The following is a 22,481-nucleotide window of genomic DNA, read 5'->3' on the forward strand; positions in this document are numbered from 1 at the left end:
TTCAAAATCTTTTATGTACTTTTAACTTTTCAGATTCCTAATTCTATTTTCCTAATTTTTCCATCCTTTACAGAGGTAAGTGTAAATATAATAATTAAAATAAGACATATGATTTCCTTGGATTTTCGGTTTTCTACGTTGCTCAGTCATAATTAAGGGGGAAAAAATCCATGGGGAAATCAAACAGCTATAGTCAGCATTACTTTTGAAATTTACCAGCATATTGAATATTCAATCTATCTTTATTTGCCATTTTATTAGACTGCCAAAAGTATATCATGGACTGAATTGTGTTGTAATATTAAGTAGGGTTTTAAAGTGGGAGTTTTGGAAAAATATTTAAATTCCCATAAAAACGTTTGAAGATACTCTGAGGTATCACAAACTTTAGACTTAAAATATTAGTATTTACATTATTTATTTTTCCAGCTTCATTGAGACATAATTGACATAGAACATTATGTAAATTTAAGATGTATAATGTATTGATTGGATAGTTGTATTTGCATAATTACCACCATAGCATTGCTAGCACCTCTATCACATGACATAATTACCATTTCTTTTCTGCAGTGAGAATATTTAGGATTTACTCTTAGAAACTTTCAAGTATATAATACAATACTGTTAACTATAATTACCATCCTGTGTATTATTACATCCCCAGAACTTATTCATCTATCTTTTAACTGGAAGTTTGTATCCTTTGACCAACATCTCTCCATTGCCCCAATTTCCCAGCTCCTGGTAACTAGCATTCTGTTCTACCTACGAATGTGGCTCTTTTTAGATTCCAGATCTCTTTGTTCCACTCATTCACTGATGGTTGTTTCCATATCTTGGCTATCGCGAATAATGCTGCAGTGAACGTGGGAGTGCAGAAATCTCTTGAGATCCTGTATTCATTTCCTTTGGATAGGTACCCAGAATGTGATTGCTGGATCATTTGGCAATTCTATTTTTAATTTTTTGAGGAACCTCCATACTGTTTCCATAGTGGCTACCTCAATTTACAGTAATCCGACCAACAGTACACAAGGATTCTCTTTTTTTCCACATCCTCACCAACACTTATTTTTTTATCTTTCACCAATCTAACAGGTGTGAAGTGATATTTTATTACAGTTTCGATTTACGTTTCCCTGATGATTACTGATGTTGAACATACTTTCATGTACTTGTTTGGCCATTTGTATGCCTTCTTTGGAAAAATGTCCATTCAGTTCCTCTGCCTATTTAATTAGATTTTTTTCTATTGCATTGTTTGAGTTCTTTATGCACTTTGGATATTAACTCATCAGATATATGCTTTGCAAATAATTTCTCTCATTCCAGAGGTTGTCTTTTCATTTTGTTGTTTCTTTTGCTATGCAGAAACTGTTTAGTTTGATGTAGCCTTATTTACTGATTTTTGGTTTCATTGCTTGTGTTTTTGGTGCCATAGCTAAAAATCATTGCCAAAATCAATTATCAAGGAGATATTTCCCTAAATTTTCTTCTAGTTTCAGTTTCAGATCTTCTAAGTCTTTAGTCCATTATAATTTTTGTGAGTTGTGTAACATAGGGGTCCAATTTAATTTTTCTGCATGTGGTTATCCAGTTTTCCCAATACCATCTATTAAAGAAACTCTCTTTTCCCCAGGTTGAGTCTTCTCAGCTTCCTTGTCATGTATCAGTTGACCATGTATTTAGCTGCCTACTTCTGTGCTCTCAATTCTGTTCTATTGGTCTATGTGTCTATTTTTATTACAATACCACACCATTTTTTAAATTTTTTGTTGTTGATGTGTAAATTTTTAAAGATTTTTTTTGGGGGGTGGGGAGGGGGAACAGGACTTTATTGGGGAGCAGTGTGTACTTCCAGGACATTTTTTCAAGTCTAGTTGTTGTCCTTTCAATCTTAGTTGTGGAGGGTGCAGCTCAGCTCCAGGTCCAGTTGCCGTTGCTAGTTGCAGGGGGCACAGCCCACCATCCCTTGCGGGAGTCAAACCGGCAATCCTGTGGTTGAGAGGACACGCTCCAACCAACGGAGCCATCTGGGAGCTCAGTGGAAGCTCAGCTCAAGGTGCCATGTTCGATCTTTAGTTGCAGGGGGTGATGCCCACCATCCCTTGCAGGACTCGAGGAATCGAACTGGCAACCTTGTGGTTGAGAACACGCGCTCCAACCAACTGAGCCATCCAGGAGCTCAGTGGCAGCTCAGCTCAAGATGCCATGTTCAATCTTTAGTTGCAGGGGGCACTGCCCACCATCCCTTGTGGGACTCGAGGAATCTTGGTTAAGAGCCCGCGCTCCAACCAACTGAGCTATCCGGGAGGCAGCTCAGCTCAAGGTGCCGTGTTCAGTCTTAGTTGCAGGGGGTAGAGCTCACCATCCTTTGTGGACTCGAGGAGTTGAACCGGCAACCTTGTGGTTGAGAGCCCACTGGCCCATGTGAGAATCAAACCGGCAGCCTTCGGAGTTAGGAGCATGGAGCTCCAACCGCCTGAGCCACTGGGCTGGCCCCCATACTGTTTTGATTATTATAGTTTTGAAACGAGGAAGTGTGATGGCTCTGGCTTTGTCCTTTCTCAGGATTGTTTTGGCTATTTAGGCTTATACAAGCGTTTGGCTATTTCAGGGTTATACAAATTTTTGGATTGTTTTTCTATTTTTGTGAAAAATGCCAATGAATAGGCATTACATTGAATCTATAGATGGCTTTGGGTTGTATGAATATTTTAACAATATCAATTCTTCCAATCCATGAACATGGGATATCTTTCCATTCGTGTCTTCCTTAATTTCTTTCATCAGTCTTATACTTTTCGGTGTACAGATCTTTCACTTCCTTGGGTAAATTTATTCTTAAGTACTTTGTTTTGATATTTTTCCCCCCCAGATATTTTATTAGTGTATAGAAACACAATTTAGTTCTGCATTCTGATTTTATATCCTGCCACTTTACTGATTTTGTTGATTAGTGCTAACAGTTTTCTTGGGAGTCCTTAGGGTTTTCTATATATAAGATCATATCATCTACAGTTTTACTGTTAATTTGGACACTTTTTATTTATCATGAAAGGATGAAGAAAGTGATTGCTCTGGCTAGTACTTCCAGTATTATATTGAATAGGAGTGGTGAGAGTGGGCACCTTTTTTTGTTCCTGATCTTAAAAGGAAAAGCTTTCAACCTTTCACTATTGAGTATGATGTTAGTTGTGGGCTAGTTATTCATGGCCTTATTGTGTTCAGGTTATATACCTTCTATACCAAATTTGTTGAGAGTTTATATTATGAAAGGATGTTGTATTTTGGCAAATGATTTTTTGCATCTGTTGAGATGATCATAGGATTTTTACTTTTCCTTCCATTAATATGGTATATACCATTTATTGATTTGCACATTGAACTATCTTTGCATCCCAGAGACAAATCCTTCTTGATCATGATGTATGATCTTTTTAATGTGCTATTGAATTCAGTTCGCTAATATTTTGTTAAGAATTTTTGCCTCTATATTCATCAGGGATACTGGTCTACAGTTTTCTTATAGTGTCCTTATCTGGCTGTGGTATCAGAGTAACGCTAGCTTTGTAAAGTGAGTTTGAAAATATTCCCTCCTCTTTAATTTTTTGAAAGCATTTGAGAAGAATTAATGTTAATTCTTTAAATGTTTGGTATTACTTACCAAAAATGACACCTGGTCCTGGACCTTTCCTTGTTGTGAGGTTTTTCAATCTCCTTGTTATTGGACTGTTCGAATTTTTTATTTCTTCATGATTCAGTCTTGGTAGTTTCTATGTCTCTACAAGTTGGTCCATTTCTTCTAGATTATCCATTCTGACAAAAAAAAAATGTTCATAGTAGTCTCTATGATCCTATTTCTGTGGTAACAGTGGTAATGTGTCCTCTTTCAGTTCTGATCTTGAGTCCTTTTTTCTTCGCCTAGCAAAAGATTACTCCATTTTATCTCTTCAAAATAACAGCTCTTAGTTTTGTTATCTTTTCTATTGTTTTTCTGATGTTTATTTCAATTATTTCTGCTTTGATCTTTGCTATTTCTTAACTTTGGGCTTAGTTTTTCTTTTGCTGTCCCTTGAGTATAAAATTAGGTTGAGATCTTTTCTATTCTTATAATCAAGGCATTCATTAGTATAAACATCCCTCTTAGAACTGCTTTTGTGGCATCCTATAGATTTCGGTATGTTGTGCTTCCATTTTCACCAGTTTCAGGATTTTTTAAATTTCCTTTTGATTTCTTCGACTCATTGGTTGCTCAGGATATTTTTCTTTCTACTTTTTAGAATTACTTTTCCCTCTCTTGATTTATAGGTACGTGAACAGGATGGGGAGGTGATTTGGCTGTAGCATCAATCACCCATAGATCACAGGTAGATTTGGGTGAGTGGGCCAAACATGCCAGGTCAAACAGTGGTAGAACATGTAAACAAATGCAGTGGTACCTCGATTTTCTAATGTAATCCGTTCCAGAAGACCGTTCGAGTTCAGAATTGTTCGAAAACAGCCAAGAGCTAGGCCTCAGGATCTTACACTCAGCAGAAGCCGTGTGACAAGTTCGACTTCCAAGGCCTGTTTGAAAACTGAAGCATTTACTTCTGGGTTTATGGCATTTGCAAACCGACATGTTCATCAATGGAGATGTTCGAAAACAGAGGTACTACTGTAATCTGGTTGGTTAAACAAGAAATTTGAGTTATTACTGCAATGTGATACCACTTCTTGCCAATGGCATCCACAGACTGGTTAGTCTTGACTAAGTAACATGGTTGTAGCAAAGGGACATTTCAATCCAACTCTAGGATGAAAACAAACTCATTTCTTTAAAAACAAAACTTTAAGATCAAGGAACTGGAAGGAAGCTCTTTGGATCAGAATGCGTGCTCAGGGTATGAATAGTGTTCATTTTATTTAAAACCTCTTCTGAGAATTCCACATCTGAAGTACATTTGGATTTTGCAGATTAAAATGGACAGACCAGCTCATGAAGAATTGCAAGGTAGAGTCTCTTTTTGTACCCTCACACTGTTCCCTCCTGGTCTCCTCTGCCGGATGTACACCACCTACCGTGAGCCCCTTGCCTCAGTGCCATCCACTCCTTCCCTTACCTGGTTAAGCATTCTCCACTAGAGGGCGGTCTCTGTGCTACGGTAGTTGATACTTAATGTATGGCCCCTTCTAGATGAATTTGCATTTAGAGGGTTCTTAACAAGAGATGGAGGTTTTACATTTAGAGTATGGACCCTCAAAAAGCAAATCTGTGGTCTTGTCATTCTCTCCCCTCTTATAATCATACTTGTATCTCTTAAGAAAAAGCCCCCTAAAATGATCAAGGAAAAGTATAAGGCTTGCCAATTTCCAAATTCTGGATATTCTAAATTCCTGTTAGCCATTCTCGAGCTGCTATTATTTATAGCATAATACAAATCTGTTATTTTAAATATAACTTTGTTCTAATATGCTTCCCCCAGGCCCAAATACACATTCATCCTTTAAATCTTAAAAAATAATCTTAAAAATGGACTTCTTGCTAGGAACAAAAGAAATTTAACCATTACTTATTGTGATGAGAACCTAACAATTCCTGACAATGTAGGACGTAGAGAAAGCTGTGAATTTCTGTGCCAAGCTTGTGGGAAGGTGGGATGGAAGAGCTGTTGGAGACGAAAGTAGCGCAAGGGAAAGGGTACTGAACCTGTCTTCTAAGACTCCAGATTATTTCAGAATTTTTTTAAAAAAAATACGTTTTTGTTTTAATCAAAGATTTAGTAAACACTCTTCATAAAAATTTAAAGTTTTACAAAAAATAATTTGAATAGATTCAAAGATGCAGAATTCATCAGAATATGTTATAGAGACTAGTATGACTTAATTCTCCCTAGACCTTATGTACAATCTTTATTAACACAAACCAAAGTTATTATCCAAAGTGGTAACATATCAAATAAATACATTATCAAAATCTGCTGCCAATAATTAGTTTTTAACATTTTTATTGCATTTACAATATATAGAACATTATAAGGATTTACAGTAGAAGCCAAATATCCCAGCCCTTAAAAGTTGAATAGGAAAGATTGGATAAACCATACATAAGTATGTTTGAACATGAGTACTGGAAATATAAATGATTATAATTTTACAAGCTTAAACAGGTAATTGCTGTATGTAATAAAACAGGCGGGAAGAGTAAAACACAGTGGATAAAAGTCACTAGGGTGTGAAATAACTATAGCTGGGTGGTACTGAATGAAAAGACAACACCGAAAATATTATTTGTAAATGCTACAATGTCCTGCAGAAACATAGCTATCCCCTATGCACAACTGTGAGGTAGAATTCTTCCCACCCAGTTTTCTGGTTTCTTGACCATCATTTGGGGCAATTCCCCATTCAGATGGTTGTCTCTCACATTGTTGTACCTGACTAATGTTTTACTACCTTTTTGTGTTTTACTACCTTTCTGCCCCCATTACAGAAGTTATTTCTGTGCAATTATCAGTCTTACTTTACCTACTGAAAATGGGTGGCAAAAGTTAGTAACATAAACAAATCAGTGCTGTTTCATCTAGCTAATGTATGACACTTGGGCAAGTGCTTTAATCTTTCAAAGAGTGAAACTAATGCTCAAGTTTCAAGTACAGGAAATCCTTGGAAAGTTGTTTTGGGCAGACAGGTATTTGCTTCCCTTAAATAACACCAACTGCCAACTGTGAACAACGTCATTTCTATCCCAAATCCACTTCTAATATTTCAAATATGGATCATAAAAATAGCTTACACATTTCTACACATCCAAAATAGAGTGAAAACTCCAAGACACCATCCAAAGGAAATGGTATGGCAGTTTCTTTTAAAACTACTCTATGACACAAAAATTCTAATCCTAGGTATTCACTCAAGAGAAATGAAAGCCTATGTTCACGTAAGCTTACATTAACAACAATCAGCAGCTTTATTTATAATTGCCAATACTGGACAACAGCCCAGGTACTCATAAATAGGAAAACTGATAAACTGCACTCTAGTCATACACGGAATACTACTCAGCATTAAAAAGGAATGAACTGCTAATATACCCAACAACATGGATAAACCTCCAAAATATGGTACTTCTAGAAAGAGTACATGCTGTGTGACCCTATTTACACAGATCTAGAACAGACAAATCTGATTTATAATAATAATAAAAAAAGGACAGTGGTTGCCTTTGGGGGTGAGGTGGGGACAAGGATAGACTGTGAAGGGCCATGTGGCAGTTTTGTAACGTTTTACATTTTGATAGCACTGTATGCATTTGTCAAAACTCAATGGATGCACAGTTAAGGTTTTTGTAGTTCATTGAATAATTTTATATTAAAAGTGTACGCGAATATTGAACTCTATAATGATATGCATGTTGAAGTATTTAGTGTGAAGAGTACAAACGTCTGCAATTTAAAATGTATCAAAAATAATCTGATTTGATGACTGATGGACAGATAGCTATGTGATAATGCAAACATAGTTCAATGCTAACTAGCATCTGGGTAATGAGTACACTGTAAAATTGTAACTTTTGCATGTTTGAAAATTTTTACAATGAACTGTTGGGGAAAAATTCCAGGGTGCAACACTTACCAAATAATGCTGCTGAGAATTTCATTATTGATCCCATGGCACATAATCATCAAATTCTTCCAATCTGTCATTTTACAAACTTTAAAGCTTGTGAAATGGCATTCATGAGTGTGAGATGAGCAACCATTTCTCAAATCTATGCTGGCTCAACACTCACACCCTTTAGAAAAATGTAATACATATATTGACCGTATATTTTGAGCAAATCTGTTGGCTGTGTAGACTAACATGAGAGCTAAGATGACGAAACCTTCTTAAGAGAAAAACAAGCATAGAAATTTTTACTGTGATTTGTAAACTGAAAAAGAACCAGGGAAACTATCAACAAAAAAAGATGTACAGACCCAAAACATGCGCCTTGATCACAGACGTTGACAGGAAGGACATGTGAATATGTCTCAATGAGGGGCACATTTGGGGACACCCTCAAATGTGAAAACAGATGGTATTTCACGTGTAAATACTTCTAAGGTGACTCTTTGAAATTCACTAGGAATGGCTTCAGACTTCAATAGCCTTTTGTCAAAAATAGTTTTACACATGCCTAAAAATCTGTTAGTAACACAGCTCTTACCTAGCAGTTAGTAACTATTTTTAATTATCTGCTAAGAATTCCTGTTCTCATCATATAGGTATTATATACATATTGCACCCTAAGAGTTCTCTAACAAAACTAATTTTTGATTATTTAAAAATTTACTCACTGCTCTCAAAATATTTATAGTTCTGGTTTTGCTTTGTCTCTAAATTCTTGTTCCAGTACAGGCTCTGCTTTTTCTTGAAGCACATGGAGTAGTTGTCAAGTTTCCAAGTCTGCTTTAAAACATCAGTCAGGTTATACAACATCCTATTTGAGCCTTTTTTAGTCTTACACATCCTCCTTTATTTATGCTATCTCACAAAACATCCTTAGTTCTATCCATTTCTATCATAAGACCAGTCTTCTGTTATTATCACTGCCCAAGTTTACCAAGATTGCTCTTCTCTAACCATAACAGCACTAAGGGTCATCTCAAGTCATCGTGTCTTTAACCTCATCATTGGGATACTTTGTACGTATCTTAACAGGTGTGTGCTCTTGTTGTTTCTACAGGTTGGGGCTAAGATCCACTCTGAGTATGATTTCCTTTTACTTACTTTCTTAATTACTTATATACAAATGGAATTGTGTCATGTTCTACCCACCTCAAAGTAGATGATACTCCTCACTTGTCTTCCATCTTGCTAGTCTATCACCCTGCCATAAAAAAAGTTAACTGGTAAGATTTAAAAGTCTTATTTACTGATGACCTCACTATGTATGTAGGAGAAACAGAGCTTAGGGACGTGAGCATAAACAATGTGCTATTTCCCCCCACGGCCCCATGCTTGTTATCTGAGACAAGAGCAAGACTAAGGAATGCTCCGTTTTCTATTCTGAAAAGATAATTACAGTAATCATACCTTTCATTTTGGATATTTTAGTTTTCAGTACATTTTAAACCACAATTGTATTTCATTCTTGACATTATTTGGTATGATCTATTTTAGAGAAGTTTAGTGATTTTCCCCCAAGGTCAGTAAATGGCAAAGCCAGATTTTGAAGTCAGGTATTCAAAATCCAAACTCTTTCCGTTATATTCACTACTTATTATTTTAGCTTTTATGAACTTTCCTCTACTATTTTGGTCATTATTTATGCTTCTTAGCTAGAATTTCCAGTAGCATATACTGAAGTCAAATAATGTCGGATGTTAAATCTGTATTTCATTTTCCCTCATCAAGGTATTGGTTGCCCTACATACTAGAAGAGTATTTTCCACTCCAACTGAAGTTTTCTGCTTTTGGAACTGAAAGTTAACACTGGTAAGTTTGCTAATTAGGTTAACTGGTCAGCTATGTCCCAGCCCATCTTTTTAATCCTAGAGAAATTTTCCTTAAGGGGTTTAAGCAAATATACCCCAGTCTTGCAAATCTTGTCATTGATGATATTTACTGACGTTAGTTTCCTATACCATTTTTAATAGGCTCAAGATGTGGAGGACTTTAGCAACCATATATGTTTAGTTTTTAGGAATTTTTATTTCATTATAGTCCAGTGAGGATAGGAAAAGTACAGTAATAGTAATAGTACAATGTAGTAGAGAACTCTGTATTCTTCTTCCAAAAGTATACTATACAGTGAGATACGTTCAGCCAATCTCACAGCCACGCCATTGGTTACAATGGGTTTGGATCAGGGAGTCTATAGTGTCATGCTCTCCCTGGCACTATAAGAAAAGCAACTGTCATGTTCATATTAAGCAGTATGCCAACTATAAAAACAAACTAAATAGCACATTAGTGTCACCTGATGGCATAATGAGACAAACACCTTAATACTACATAACATTTGTGAGCAATGGCCAATTTAAATGCCTATAAATGAAAGAAATATCCAATCTCTTACATAGCAAAGAAGCCTGGACTAGCCATCAACATCCTACCTGGCAAACTGAGCAGTTTCATCGACATCACCAATGAGTTACTCTTGCAGAATAAGGTCACCAACAATAAGGACTGAGAATAAAGCCCATGTTATCTGAAATGAAGTCATCATCTTTGCTTTCTAACTGCTGGGTTAGACATGTGTTAATAGATGCCCAAACTGCAGATGTATATTGAATTATATAGGAGCAAATACATGACAAAGGGAAAAAAATCTCTCAAACCAGAACAAAACAAAACTAGCCCAATTAACACTTCAATAAGTCCCTGAGATGGGCTAAAGCAATGTGGAAAGTTGTGGCATATACCAATTAGAAATGATGGTTCTTTCTCCATTTGTCAGCCACCGTTAACTTACTATATACAAAAAGCTTGTGATTTCAAACAGACTGCAGTCACTTCCTTTACGTGTACTCTAAATGAACCATGACCCTATAAAAAAATCACATTAGGGCATTGCTGAGTTTTCGTTTCTTTGTGTATATTCTGATATATATTAGCAGCAAATTTTCAATTTAACAGCAACAATATTTATGTTAAAAGTGTATTCAGCTTCCTCTGAAATACTCCAGTTACAAATAATATTTCCAGATATTGCCTTATTCTACTTTTGTGTAGGCAGGATAGCTTAAGGCATATAAAAATTAACTCATTTGGTAAGTATAGGTGAGTAGGTGAGAATTAAGAGCCTCATTACTTACAACCCAGTCCCTTTCTAGCAAAATCTGAATAAAAACATTCTAACTACTCTGCCATTCAGTAGAAGAGATATAGAGTATAACTAAATGTCACCTACATTAGCTAATATCGAAGTATCTAAAATACCAAACAACTTCCTTATGAATAGATTCACTCATCAGTCAGTCCTAATTTTAGGAAATACATTAAAAAATCACCTCAGACTACAATGTAAGAGGAGTTATTATTAATGCCTACAAAAGACCATTCACATACAGGGGAACTGAGCCACTATTACACAAGAGCAAAGGTTTGGGAACAGAAGTTCCACAGATATCTTTCCTCAAAAGAGCTTGTAGTGTAGCAGGTATAGAAATAAACAGTAGTAGCATGTGGTTAGCACCAGCATGAAGACTGAAATGGAGAATCACAACAGTTTATACTCATAGAAGTTAAGCCCTAAAAGACGGAGGGGATTGCCAAATATAGAAAGAACTTCCTGGATGTTCTCCAAAGCAGTGGCAGCAGAAAACAAGACGGAGCATTTGAATGTTGCCCTCAGATTTACGGCATGTTTGACTAGGAAAAAAGGCTGTACTTTTAGCCAAAAGTACTCCAAGAGGAGAAAGGTGAAAAATATGACAAATAACTTCATCTAGATTGAAATGTCAAGTAGGTATTTGAAAGTATAGGTTTAGAATTTTGGACCAGATATGTAACGTAGGACATTGAGATGAAAAAGAAACCCTATGGATGAGATTCTGAAGCACTCTGAAGACAGAATCTGAGAGCACAGTTTTTTAGATATATTTTAGATTGATGTGACTGTACTCACACTTATGGCAGATGACAACATCTTCAAGGGAGGAGACACTGTCTAGGAAATGTTGCTCAATGGTGTAAAATGTTGCAGAGATAGAGAAGGACAAGGGATGCAGACTGAAGAAAAAAATCATTCAATTCAGTAACTGGGAACCCACTGAGAACAGTTTCACTGCAGTGCTGTGGAAAACCAGACTGCAAGGTGCTGAGCAGTGAGCAACGAGGATGCAGGAGAAATAGATATGGGGTACTCCAAGAAGTCTGGCAGTGAAGAAGGCGAGAGAAATCAGCAGGTTCAGAGGGAGTATTTTACATTGGAGGATACATGAGCATTTTTGAAGATGACAAAAAACATACAATTCTCTGCATAATTTTATGTTGATGACAGACTAAAAAATTATTTTTAATCTTTTTCAAAAACATTTTCTGAAATAAAAATTAACATAAAATTAATTTATACATATTTCACCATTTAAACTTAATATAAACTTAAAAGTACTAGCATTTTACAAATTTTATTTCTAAAAGAGTTGTACAGTTTTTGTTATTAGACTACTTCAGAATTTTACTTCTAGTCAATCATAAGAAATTAAATTTTATTAACAATTACTACTTAGGTCCAGAAAGATTACTCTGATATAAAGGATTACACTTAATTATGTATGCATTTTTCCCCAGCTCCCCTCCTCCAAAGACAAAGTATATTTAGGGTAGTTAATAATTTGGATAATATTTTTCAAGTTGAAGAAGAGAAAAATTAGAAATAGTGTTCCATTATTCCTAAATTCTTAAAGATCTAAATTGCTCTTCACAATTATTTTTTTCATAATAAAACATGCTTATTTATTATATACACATGCTTACATATGAATTTCCTGGCTAAAACACATACAACCAAGTTGAAAAAACAAATATTAAACCATCCTCATAATCCGAAGAATGCCCTTTTTAATAAGGCACTCATGTATGGAAATAGGATATAACCACCAAATTAAATAAGATGTTTAAATGAAGCCTTTTATTAAGCACAAACAACTTTTAATACATTATCAATACAAATAGGAAAATTTCAATGAATATGATATATCAAAAATCTGAAAGTTTTCATACTGACACAATAAAAGTAATCAATTTTGAAGAAAAATTACAAAGTAAAATTCTGAGGATATCACTGTTTACTAATAACCATTTACCTATAGTCTAAATTTACTACATCACCTGGGGAGGAAGGGCAACCATTTTTTTATAGAGAGAATTCCTAAACGCTTATTAGCACCATTCAAAGCTTATTATCAGTTGTCCATCTATAAACTGACAGGTCAGGTAAAGCTTTAAAGCAAGTTTTCAGTGCAATGTTTACTGTTCCTTCCTTTAAGATACTTGGAGTCTATGGTCTCAAAGAATGTTAAATTATTATGCCTTGGTAGTTGCAAGGTGTTAACATGTGGAGAAAAATGTGTAATGAAAAGAAATGAGGTTTATCTTGGCTGTGAAATGTATCTGAATGTATAGTGGCTACTGCTGTAGAATGCCGACGACATGCGGGGTTACTACGAACGCAGATCTGTGGGGAGCTGGTAGCTATTAGCTCTCTGTAGTCATCATTTCGGGATGTCTCAGCTGCTGCCTTTTGAGACTAACTAATTTCATCCTGTCTCTGATGTGTTCTGCAGTAGAAGCCATGTCACTTGGACTCCCAAAATACTGTTCAGTTCTAAAAAATCAAAACAAACAGAAAAACCCCAGTCAGATCAATACAAATACACTGACCACAGCGAGTGCAAAGGAAGGAAAAATCATCATAAAAATTATCTCAATGAAATGGCATTAGTTCATTTGCAGACCATACTGTGTATCTTTGAGTAGTAATTCAGTAGGAGAAAACTCTTTTTTAAATGGCATGAAATATATTAAGATATGTTGAGAAAAATGTATTAGTAGTATAAATGTCATATCACGTGTACTTATGATAATCTAATAAACCAACAACACAATCAAGCTTTGCAACAATAAATGGAAACAATGAGGCATCGGAGATATTTTATTTTTCAGTTTTGGGTCCATACAAATATAAAATTCATATGTGTACTTCAGTGCTAAGTGCTATGTACACCAATTGTTTAATGTATCTGGAAAGTAAAATATCCATTTAATGTTAGAGTATCATTTGGAATACCTTCAATAGATAAAATCATTTAATTTTATCCTACCTACAAAGATACTGTATTCAGTATCTTCAGAGTCAAAGAATCTTTTACAGGTAGAAGAGTTTCTGAAGATTATTTGGTAAGCTCTTTGTTAGATCAGAAAACTAAGTTCTAGAAAATTAAATGACTTAACGAAGATCATACAGTGGAAAAACCAAAATTTGGACCTGGGTCTTTAAGCACTGAATCCAGAAAGAACATCCATTTATTTTCTCCCAGGAGAATGTTACAAAAGATAAATCTGAATAATTTTACTGTCAAACAAGCTTTACATGTCATAAACACATTATCACATAAAATGGAATAAAACAACTCTAAATACTAAAGGTCGTAGTTGTGAAATTTGAATATACAGCACTAACTTACTCTTTTATCTTAAAAGAACGAGGAGATGACACACACTATGTGTGGGACCCAGGAGGAGAAGCTCAAGAAAAATACCAGGGACAGCTGATATTACCAAGCTAACCTGAGCAGAATGGGAGACTGACAACTGGCTATGAAACACAGAAATAGGGGTGAGGGGTGTTCTGGAATGGAATGACCAGAAGCACCCCTCTACGATTGTTACTAGCTGAATTTATAAATTTTGAGATTTATTCTCTTTGACACATTGCAGATGTGTAACATGACTAAAGGCTACTTCTGATTGTTCTAGTTTCGGTATGACTAGAGATTACATACTAGACTATGAATAACATTCTATTTAGGGAATAAAATTGTATCTTCTCAATATCAATTCCAAATAATCATGTGATGTTCACGACACAGTAGTAGTTGCACTTACTACGTGTCAGATTTGTTTTCGGTAGTTTATATACATTTAGCTCACGTAATTCCCCTGCCCAATAATCTGAGGAGGTATGAATGTATCCTTATTTTCAGATGAGGAAATTGAGGCACAGGAAAGGTTAAGTGGCTTGCCTAAGGTATCACAGCTAGTTACGTGGCGGGGCTGAGATTTTAAACCCAAGATATCTGATTAGAGTCCATAATCCTAACCATTATACTATACTAAAGTGAAAGAGAGATGCATTCAATACTTTGGGTTCTCTATTGTTTGAGTTCAGCATCCTCTGGATTACCTGTAAAGTATTTTCACTGAGAAGACCCAGATCCTCAGGGATGAAGCCCCTTCTGATTCATTTACTGGCCCATTTATTTGCATGAGATCATTTCATATTTTTATTGTATCATTGACTATTTGAAACAGAAAGAAACATGGGAATCTGGACCCATCATTTTACAAATGAAAGAATTAGGCCTCCACTTAGCATAGTGAAAAAGAGAATGGGTTTGGAGTCAGACAGACCTGGGACTGTATCCTAATTCCACGTAGAAGCTGTGAAATCCTGAGCATCTTACTTAATCTTTCTGAGCCTCAGTTTCTGCACCTGTAAATCAGAAACGATCTGAATGGCCTGGCATTGTGTGGACAAAAGTAATGAAGGTGAACTGTGTAACCCGGTGCCTGACACACACTGAGCTCCCTGAATATCACGCCTTCCCTGAATGACGCCCTAAGTCACCCTCCTCCCTTCTCATCATAGCCAAGGCTAGAATCTAGGATATCAACCTAGTCAGTGATCTTTCTTCTACAAGGAGTGAAGAAGCAACACATTCGATGTAGCAAGTATCAACTGCAACTGCTGCTAAGAACGAAGTTTGCATTTTTTTTCATTTTAAACCAATTTACTGTAGGAACTGAAAATGTGGACCAAAGGTAATTGACCTGGCTTTTAAAAAAAAAAAAAAGATTTCCTTCTTTCACTTTAAGACCTTGCTGATAAAAAGACGAAATTATGAAAACATGCACCATACCCATCAGGATAAACTACAGGAACAGTTAATCTATCCAAAAGTGATTTTCCAACTGCTTCAATTTCGTCAAATTGCTCCTCATCATTAATAGCTTCAGGCTCTTCCGGACACTCTTGCAAAATCTGCAACAAACAAAAGGGCAACGTCAATCAAGAGACATAGAAAGGGAATCAAGCTCATGCAAACTTAGCAGATTGAAGGTGTTTTTATTTTATTCTTACCATCTTCATGTACACCACTGTACGTGATTGGTTATTGGCAAAACTGACTCAAGAAATTCAAACAAAATGATATATATAACCCCTACCAATGACATGTAATTTGAGTATGAAAAGGTCTATAGTGATTTCAAAAACAAAATAATACTAGATAACTCTTTGGAAAGTAAGCTCAAATTATGCTTAAGAAGTATTCTTTTATTTATTAAGTAACTATTTATTGAAGACTTACTATGTTTATTTAGCAGGTTGGGATGTGAATGAGATATAGATTTTGACATCTAGGAGCTCATAGATTTCGAAAATGAAAAACACATAAATATAACAAAACACATACTCAAAGTACAAACACATAATTGATGTGATGACCTAGTTACACAGTTTACAGCTATTTTAAAAACTGATCAACTGACTTAACTGATTAAGCTGATAAGGTTATAATTAAAATACAGGAAGTTCTACAGCCCTTGATACTCCCCCCCCCCAACTATTACCATTTAAATTTAACTACAAGAAAAAACTGCAAAATTTGGGGAAGAAAAAGAAAATGAAGTGTTTATTTTTGCAACTATTTTTGCATTGTCTTTTCCTTAAACCAATTATGTTTATTTCAGTATTACTCATAAAGAACATCTTTATATTCTAAAATTCCATATTCAATTTAAGTATTTCCAAATCATAATATAATTTATTTATAGTTGTTATATTTATGTTTACTGGTATAAAATAGAACACAGTCAAGGGGAAAATATCTGATAATAGAATGCTTTACATTGGTTTGCACAACAAAATAACCTTAAATCAAGTTTATTATAAGTATGATAAAGGCCATGTAGTAGAAAAATAGAAATGTTAATTTTCCATTAAAAAACAACCAACCATATTCAATCTTATATGATCTTTTTTTAATTAAATTTATTGGGGTGACAATGGTCACCCCAATTACATAGGTTTCAAGTGTACAAACCTAAAATTACATAGGTTTCAAGTCTACAATTCTGTAATACATCATCTATATATCACACTGTGTGCTCACCACCCAGAGTCAGTTCTCCTCCATCACCATATATTTAGCTCCTTTAACACTCTTCTACCACCTCCATCCCCCCTTACCTTCTGGTAAGCACTAAACTGTTGTCTGTGTCTATGAGTTTTTGTTTCTTTGTTTTGTCCCTTTGTTGCTTTCAGTTTTATATCTCACATGAGTGAAGTCATATGGCTCTTGACTTTTTCTGTCTGACTTATTTTGCCTAGCATAATGATCTCAAGATCCATCCATGTTGTCGCAAATCACACTCCTTGACTACAGCTTGTACTACAGAGCAACAATAATCAAAACAGCATGGTACTGGCAGAAAAACAGACACACAGACCAATGGAATAGAATTGAAATCCCAGAAATAAACCCACATAAATATTGACAGATAATTTTTGACAAAGGAGCCAAAACTATACAATTGGGAAAAGAAAGTCTCTTCAATAAATGATGCTGGGAAAACTGAAAAGCCACACACAAAAAGAATGAAACTAGACTGCTATCTGTCACCATGTACCAAAATTAACTCAAATGAATCAAAGACCTAAACATAAGACCTGAAACAATAAACTGCATAGAAGAAAACAAAGGTACTAAATTTATGGACCTTGGTTTCAAAGAGGATTTTATAAATTTTGACCTCAAAGGCTAAAAAGGGAAGTAAAAGCTAAAATAAATGAATGGGACTATATCAAACTAAAAGCTTCTGCACAGCAAAAGAAACCATCAACAAAACAGAGGCAACCAACCGAGTAGAAGTTGCAATATTTGCAATATTTGCAAACAACATCTCCGATTAGGGGCTAATATCCAAAATATATAAGGAACTCATACAACTCAACAATGGAAAGATAAACGATCCAATTAAAAAATGGCAGAGGACATGCACAGAAATTTCTCCCAAGAAGACATACAAACGGCCAATAGATACATGAAAAAATGCTCAACTTCACTGGTTATTAAGAGAAATACAAATCAGAACCATAATGAAATACCACCTCACACTTGTTAGAATGGCTATTAGCAACAAGACAAATAATAACAAATGTTAGAGAGGCTGTGGAGAAAAAGGAACCCTCATACACTGTTGGTGGGAATGCAGATAGGTTTAGCCGCTATGGAAAACAGTACGGAGGTTCCTCAAAAAATTAAGAATAGAACCACCATATGACCCAGCAATCCCTCTCCTGGGTGTCTACTAAAACAGTCTGAAAACATTTATCTGTAAAGATATACATACTCCTATGTTCATTGCAGCATTATTTACGGTGGCCAAGACATGGAAACAACCAAAGTGTCTTTTAACAGATGATTGGATAAAGAAGTTGTGGTACATATACACAATGGAATACTATTCTGTCATAAGAAAAGATGAAATATTGCCATTTGCAACAAAATTCTTATATGATCTCTTAAAGATGTCTAGATTTTAAAATATCCTTGCAGATACCTTTAAAAATTTTTCAGTGGTGTTAGAAATAGGGCCAGCGGTCAACATTGGACGGGAGAGAGAGCTGAAGCAATGTGACTGTGAAACGGACAGAGGGAGCTCCTGGGGTGCTGGTAACACTCTGTGTTTGAATAGTGCCTTGATTACACAGGTGAGTTTGCTTTGTGAAAATTAAGCAAAAGGTTTATGATCTGTGTACTATGTTAGTATTATACTTTAATATTTTTCATTAAAATATCAGTGGGAGAACAAGTTAAGCCATGCTGCATACTTCATTCATTGTCATTAGGTCCATTTGAAACTAAAATACTGACCTGTAGAGTTCAGTGACAAGCTCAAAAAAAGTTATCTACCGTGTTTCCCCGAAAATAAGACCTACCGCGAAAATAAGCCCCAGTTAAGATGTCAGCCAGACAGACGCTTTATTCCCCGCTTATTTCCCAGAAAATAAGACCTAACCAGACAAACAGCTCTAATGTGTCTTTTGGAGCAACAATTAATACAAGACCTGCTCTTATATTATATAAGACCTGGCCTTATAGTATAGTAAAATAAGACGTGTTTTATATTAATTTTTGCTCCAAAAGATGCATTAGAGCTGATTGTCTGGCTAGGTCTTATTTTCGGGGAAACACGGTGCATTATGACGATGTTCCAGAGGAAGATGACATGACTAAATTTGAATAAATGCAGATTGTTGTACATGAAAAAATAAGACATTCCCTGAAATACGCCCTAACACGTCTTTTGGAGCAAAAATTAATATAAGACCCGGTCTTCTTTTTGGGGAAATACGGTATAAGACCTAGTCTTATTTTCGGGGAAACATGGTATGAATATTTCTTAACAGATGTACTGCTTAATACAGACAGAAACTGCTTAATTTCTGAGGTCCCTGGCAACATCTCTTCTGCTCTACACATTAGGCAATCACATTTACAACTTAGGTTTCTCGTATATTAAATGGTATAGAACATACATACACACAAACTTTCATGGTAAGAGATCAAAACAAAGTTAACTACATAATAAAGCTCCTCTTTAGAATGGAAATGTAAGGCGTGGGAGCTATAAATTTTCACTGTGCCTAGTTAAGAAAAAAGTCCTATTGAAAATTTGCCCAACAAAACTGCATATTTCATTTCTGGTTTCTGGGACTAATTAATTCATTAAATAATAAATTCTAGAATTAATATTTAAAGATAACATGAAAAAAAGGTTTTAATTTTTATTCTCATTTTAGTTCGACAGGCTCTACTTTAAACATTATAAAATTAAAAAGGGTCCTTTTAAAAAATTTATGGCAATTAGTAGTAGTCACCGAAGCTAAGTTTCCTTTCCTGGCATAATGAATGAAATGGGAGTCATCATCCTAAAGAACGAACAGCACGCTCTGGGTATCAGGTTTGGTGACGAGAGAAGCACTGTAGACAGAGGACGACTGAATGATTTTGAATTTCTCCAAACACAGTACTCCACCCACCACTGGTGTGAATTACTAAGAAAATTTGACTTGAACTCTCAAAGACAACCTTTAAATAATGGAATACAGTTTTTAAAAAACAGACTAATCACATAATTACATTATTAAAATGAACACATTTTAAACATACACAATAAATACTCCTGTGACTACATTTTTTAAAAAGCGAACCTTTTCGGCATTTGAGTGGAAGGTAATAGCCATTTCCAGTCTATGCACTCTCTCTTCCGATGCTATTGTGAACTGTTTCCATACTCTGTTCAGGCGAGGAAGTGTATCCCCAGACGACCGAGAAGTGCAGCGCAAAGACTGACACAGCACCACAGTGGCCTGGAGCAGCTGTCTTCCATAGTCGTAAGTGCTCTAAAAAGGAAGAAGTAAACATGAAATTATAATAAGAGAATTCTGAGAAGAGCGATGGGAAAGTGAGAGGAGGGCTGTGGCTGCAAGTAAGGTACACTACAGGAAATCAATACTGAATGACTCTACTGTCACTTATTACTACAACTTGTCTGCATGCATAAACAATGAAGAGGAAGCAATACTTTCAGTTTTCAGTAAGTTTCTTTCTGATTGTTTTCACCATCTCACTGGGCTAAATTCCATGGGCCAAAAAAGAATGTCTGTTCACTAATTTATCGAGACGGGTGAAAACGGGAATTTTGTATTCCATACAGGAAACCACAACTGTTATACTAAGATACTTTTCACAACAACAAAAATCTGTTGTTACGCTAACACTGGTGAGATGCAGTAAGTGTTGTTTCGAATTTACTGATGTTAACATTTATTTCATATTAACTTTCGTGAATGAACAGTGTGTCTAAAAGCATGCTATATTATATAATATAAATCAGAGGGAGCATACATAACCTTGTATTCAGGGAAACACAAACCCTCTCAAGTTTATGCAGCTAGTTTCGATGCACCGGTGGACATTTTCTTAGTTCTGTGATCTTTCTGGCATAACGTAACTAATCTTGGACTTGGAGGGTTAGGCTACACTATAATCATGCAGAAAGCTATTCAAACACTGAGCCTGTAGAAGATAACCAGTTCTGCACCTGTGCAACATCAACAAATTTTCTATGCTTTTCCAGTAAAACTTTCGTTTCCTGAGCATCATCGCCCAATCTGATGTGGGTCTTCAGCAGAGCATCCAGAAGTTCACTTAGCCATTCAACTGCCTAAATGAAAATAAACAACAGTGAAGGTGGATTCCTAAGTTTTTACTTATTGTATCACAACACCATATTTACAAAAATAAAGATTATATCATGTGATTAATTAATCCATTCATTATAATCTAAATTCCTAATAGCTCATTTTATTCAATGTCAAACTACATGAATTAATGACTTCTCTTCCCCCTCAAAATTTGTAAAATCTAAAGACAACATTTATTAAAGAGAAGCACTCTTTTAAAGTTAGTGTCACATGATTTACATTAACAGACCGTGCATTTATGTAACATAGATCTTATTGAAATCTCATTAGATTTATGCTACCACTTAAAATCATAAATTTCCTTTCTGTCAAGCTGAAATGATGTTTTGATGCTAATACACAAAGACAGCAAATTGTTCATCTAGTTGAAAAACCCTCTTCTGGGTTAAAAAGCAATGTGCTGTCCAGCCTTTATCCCGGGATGTAACTGACAAGTCAACAATAATAAATAGTAAATAATCCTAATTTCTAGCTCAATAGAGGATTTCATTGAGAAGTCAAATAAGACCAGCAAGGTAACTGGGAATACAAAACTTTACTATTTCAACAGGATAAACTAGAACTTGACTTCATGTTACTTTCTTAGGACCATGAAAAAGTACACTTCTGCTTGTAGTTAGGTGAAATCGATCTTCTAGGAAAAAGCAAGTATATAATGTACTTGATTAATCCTTACCTGGGCAGCATCCTCTTCACATTTAAACAACTGTACCATCTGAAGCATCTTTAACCTTCGCACATCTACCATGTCTTCACATCTAATAAACCCAAACATAAATTTAGGACGACATCATTTCAGTTCTGTTGCTATTATAACACCATCATCTGGCACACATTTTATACTATACTAAAATACTTAGTCCTACACTATGGAGACTGTAAATATATTGTATTGATTTGTAAGAATTTTAAGGATATCTATATCTATGTCACTCTAAAACCTCAAAATACCTGAATGATGCTGAGTAACAAACCGTTTTAAGAACAGCATGCATTATGCAAAGTACTGAAGCAAAGCAAAAACACAGTAGTACACTGAAATACAAAGAAATCTCCACTGCCAATTATCATTAAACAAGCTTCAAAGATAAAAATGCAGTCTCTCAAAAACTAATTTAGAGGATTTTGTTCAAAGAAATAAAAACATTAACATTTTATATAACTCAGAGTAACATCTAATTTTGAATAAAAGAAACACAAAAAAACTCCATCTATACTCTTAAGAAGAAAAAACTCCACTGATCTCTGGGTGCAGAGAACCAAAATTATTTTTATTTTATTTGTTTTAATTTTACTGTGGTCTACCCAAAAATCATACAGATTAAACTTTCAAGCTGACTCGACCTAACTCAGCTCTGATCCATTCCCTTCATTCCCATGCAATTCCATGTACTTTAGATGAGAAGGAGGAGTCTGACCACGGTCCCAAATACCAGTAACAAGTTAACCAGAA

General features: G+C 35.2%; 1 protein-coding gene across 1 annotated transcript in view; it reads right to left on the reverse strand.

Moving 5' to 3' along the window:
- Positions 1-8,767: 8,767 nt before the first annotated feature.
- The window catches only part of SESTD1 (SEC14 and spectrin domain containing 1), a 94,906-nt gene continuing 81,192 nt past the window's right edge, over positions 8,768-22,481 (reverse strand). Inside the window, exons 14-18 of the mRNA XM_081050819.1 lie at positions 21,705-21,786; positions 20,866-20,988; positions 19,973-20,164; positions 15,615-15,736; positions 8,768-13,300 (exon numbers count right to left, since the gene is read on the reverse strand). Of these exons, the coding sequence (XP_080906945.1) occupies positions 13,171-13,300; positions 15,615-15,736; positions 19,973-20,164; positions 20,866-20,988; positions 21,705-21,786 (649 nt within the window). The 3' untranslated portion in view covers positions 8,768-13,170. The remainder of the gene's footprint in view (positions 13,301-15,614; positions 15,737-19,972; positions 20,165-20,865; positions 20,989-21,704; positions 21,787-22,481) is intronic.

This window comes from Rhinolophus hipposideros, assembly GCF_964194185.1.
Source record: "Rhinolophus hipposideros genome assembly, chromosome: 6".
In the NCBI taxonomy this organism is placed as follows: Eukaryota; Metazoa; Chordata; class Mammalia; order Chiroptera; family Rhinolophidae; genus Rhinolophus; species Rhinolophus hipposideros.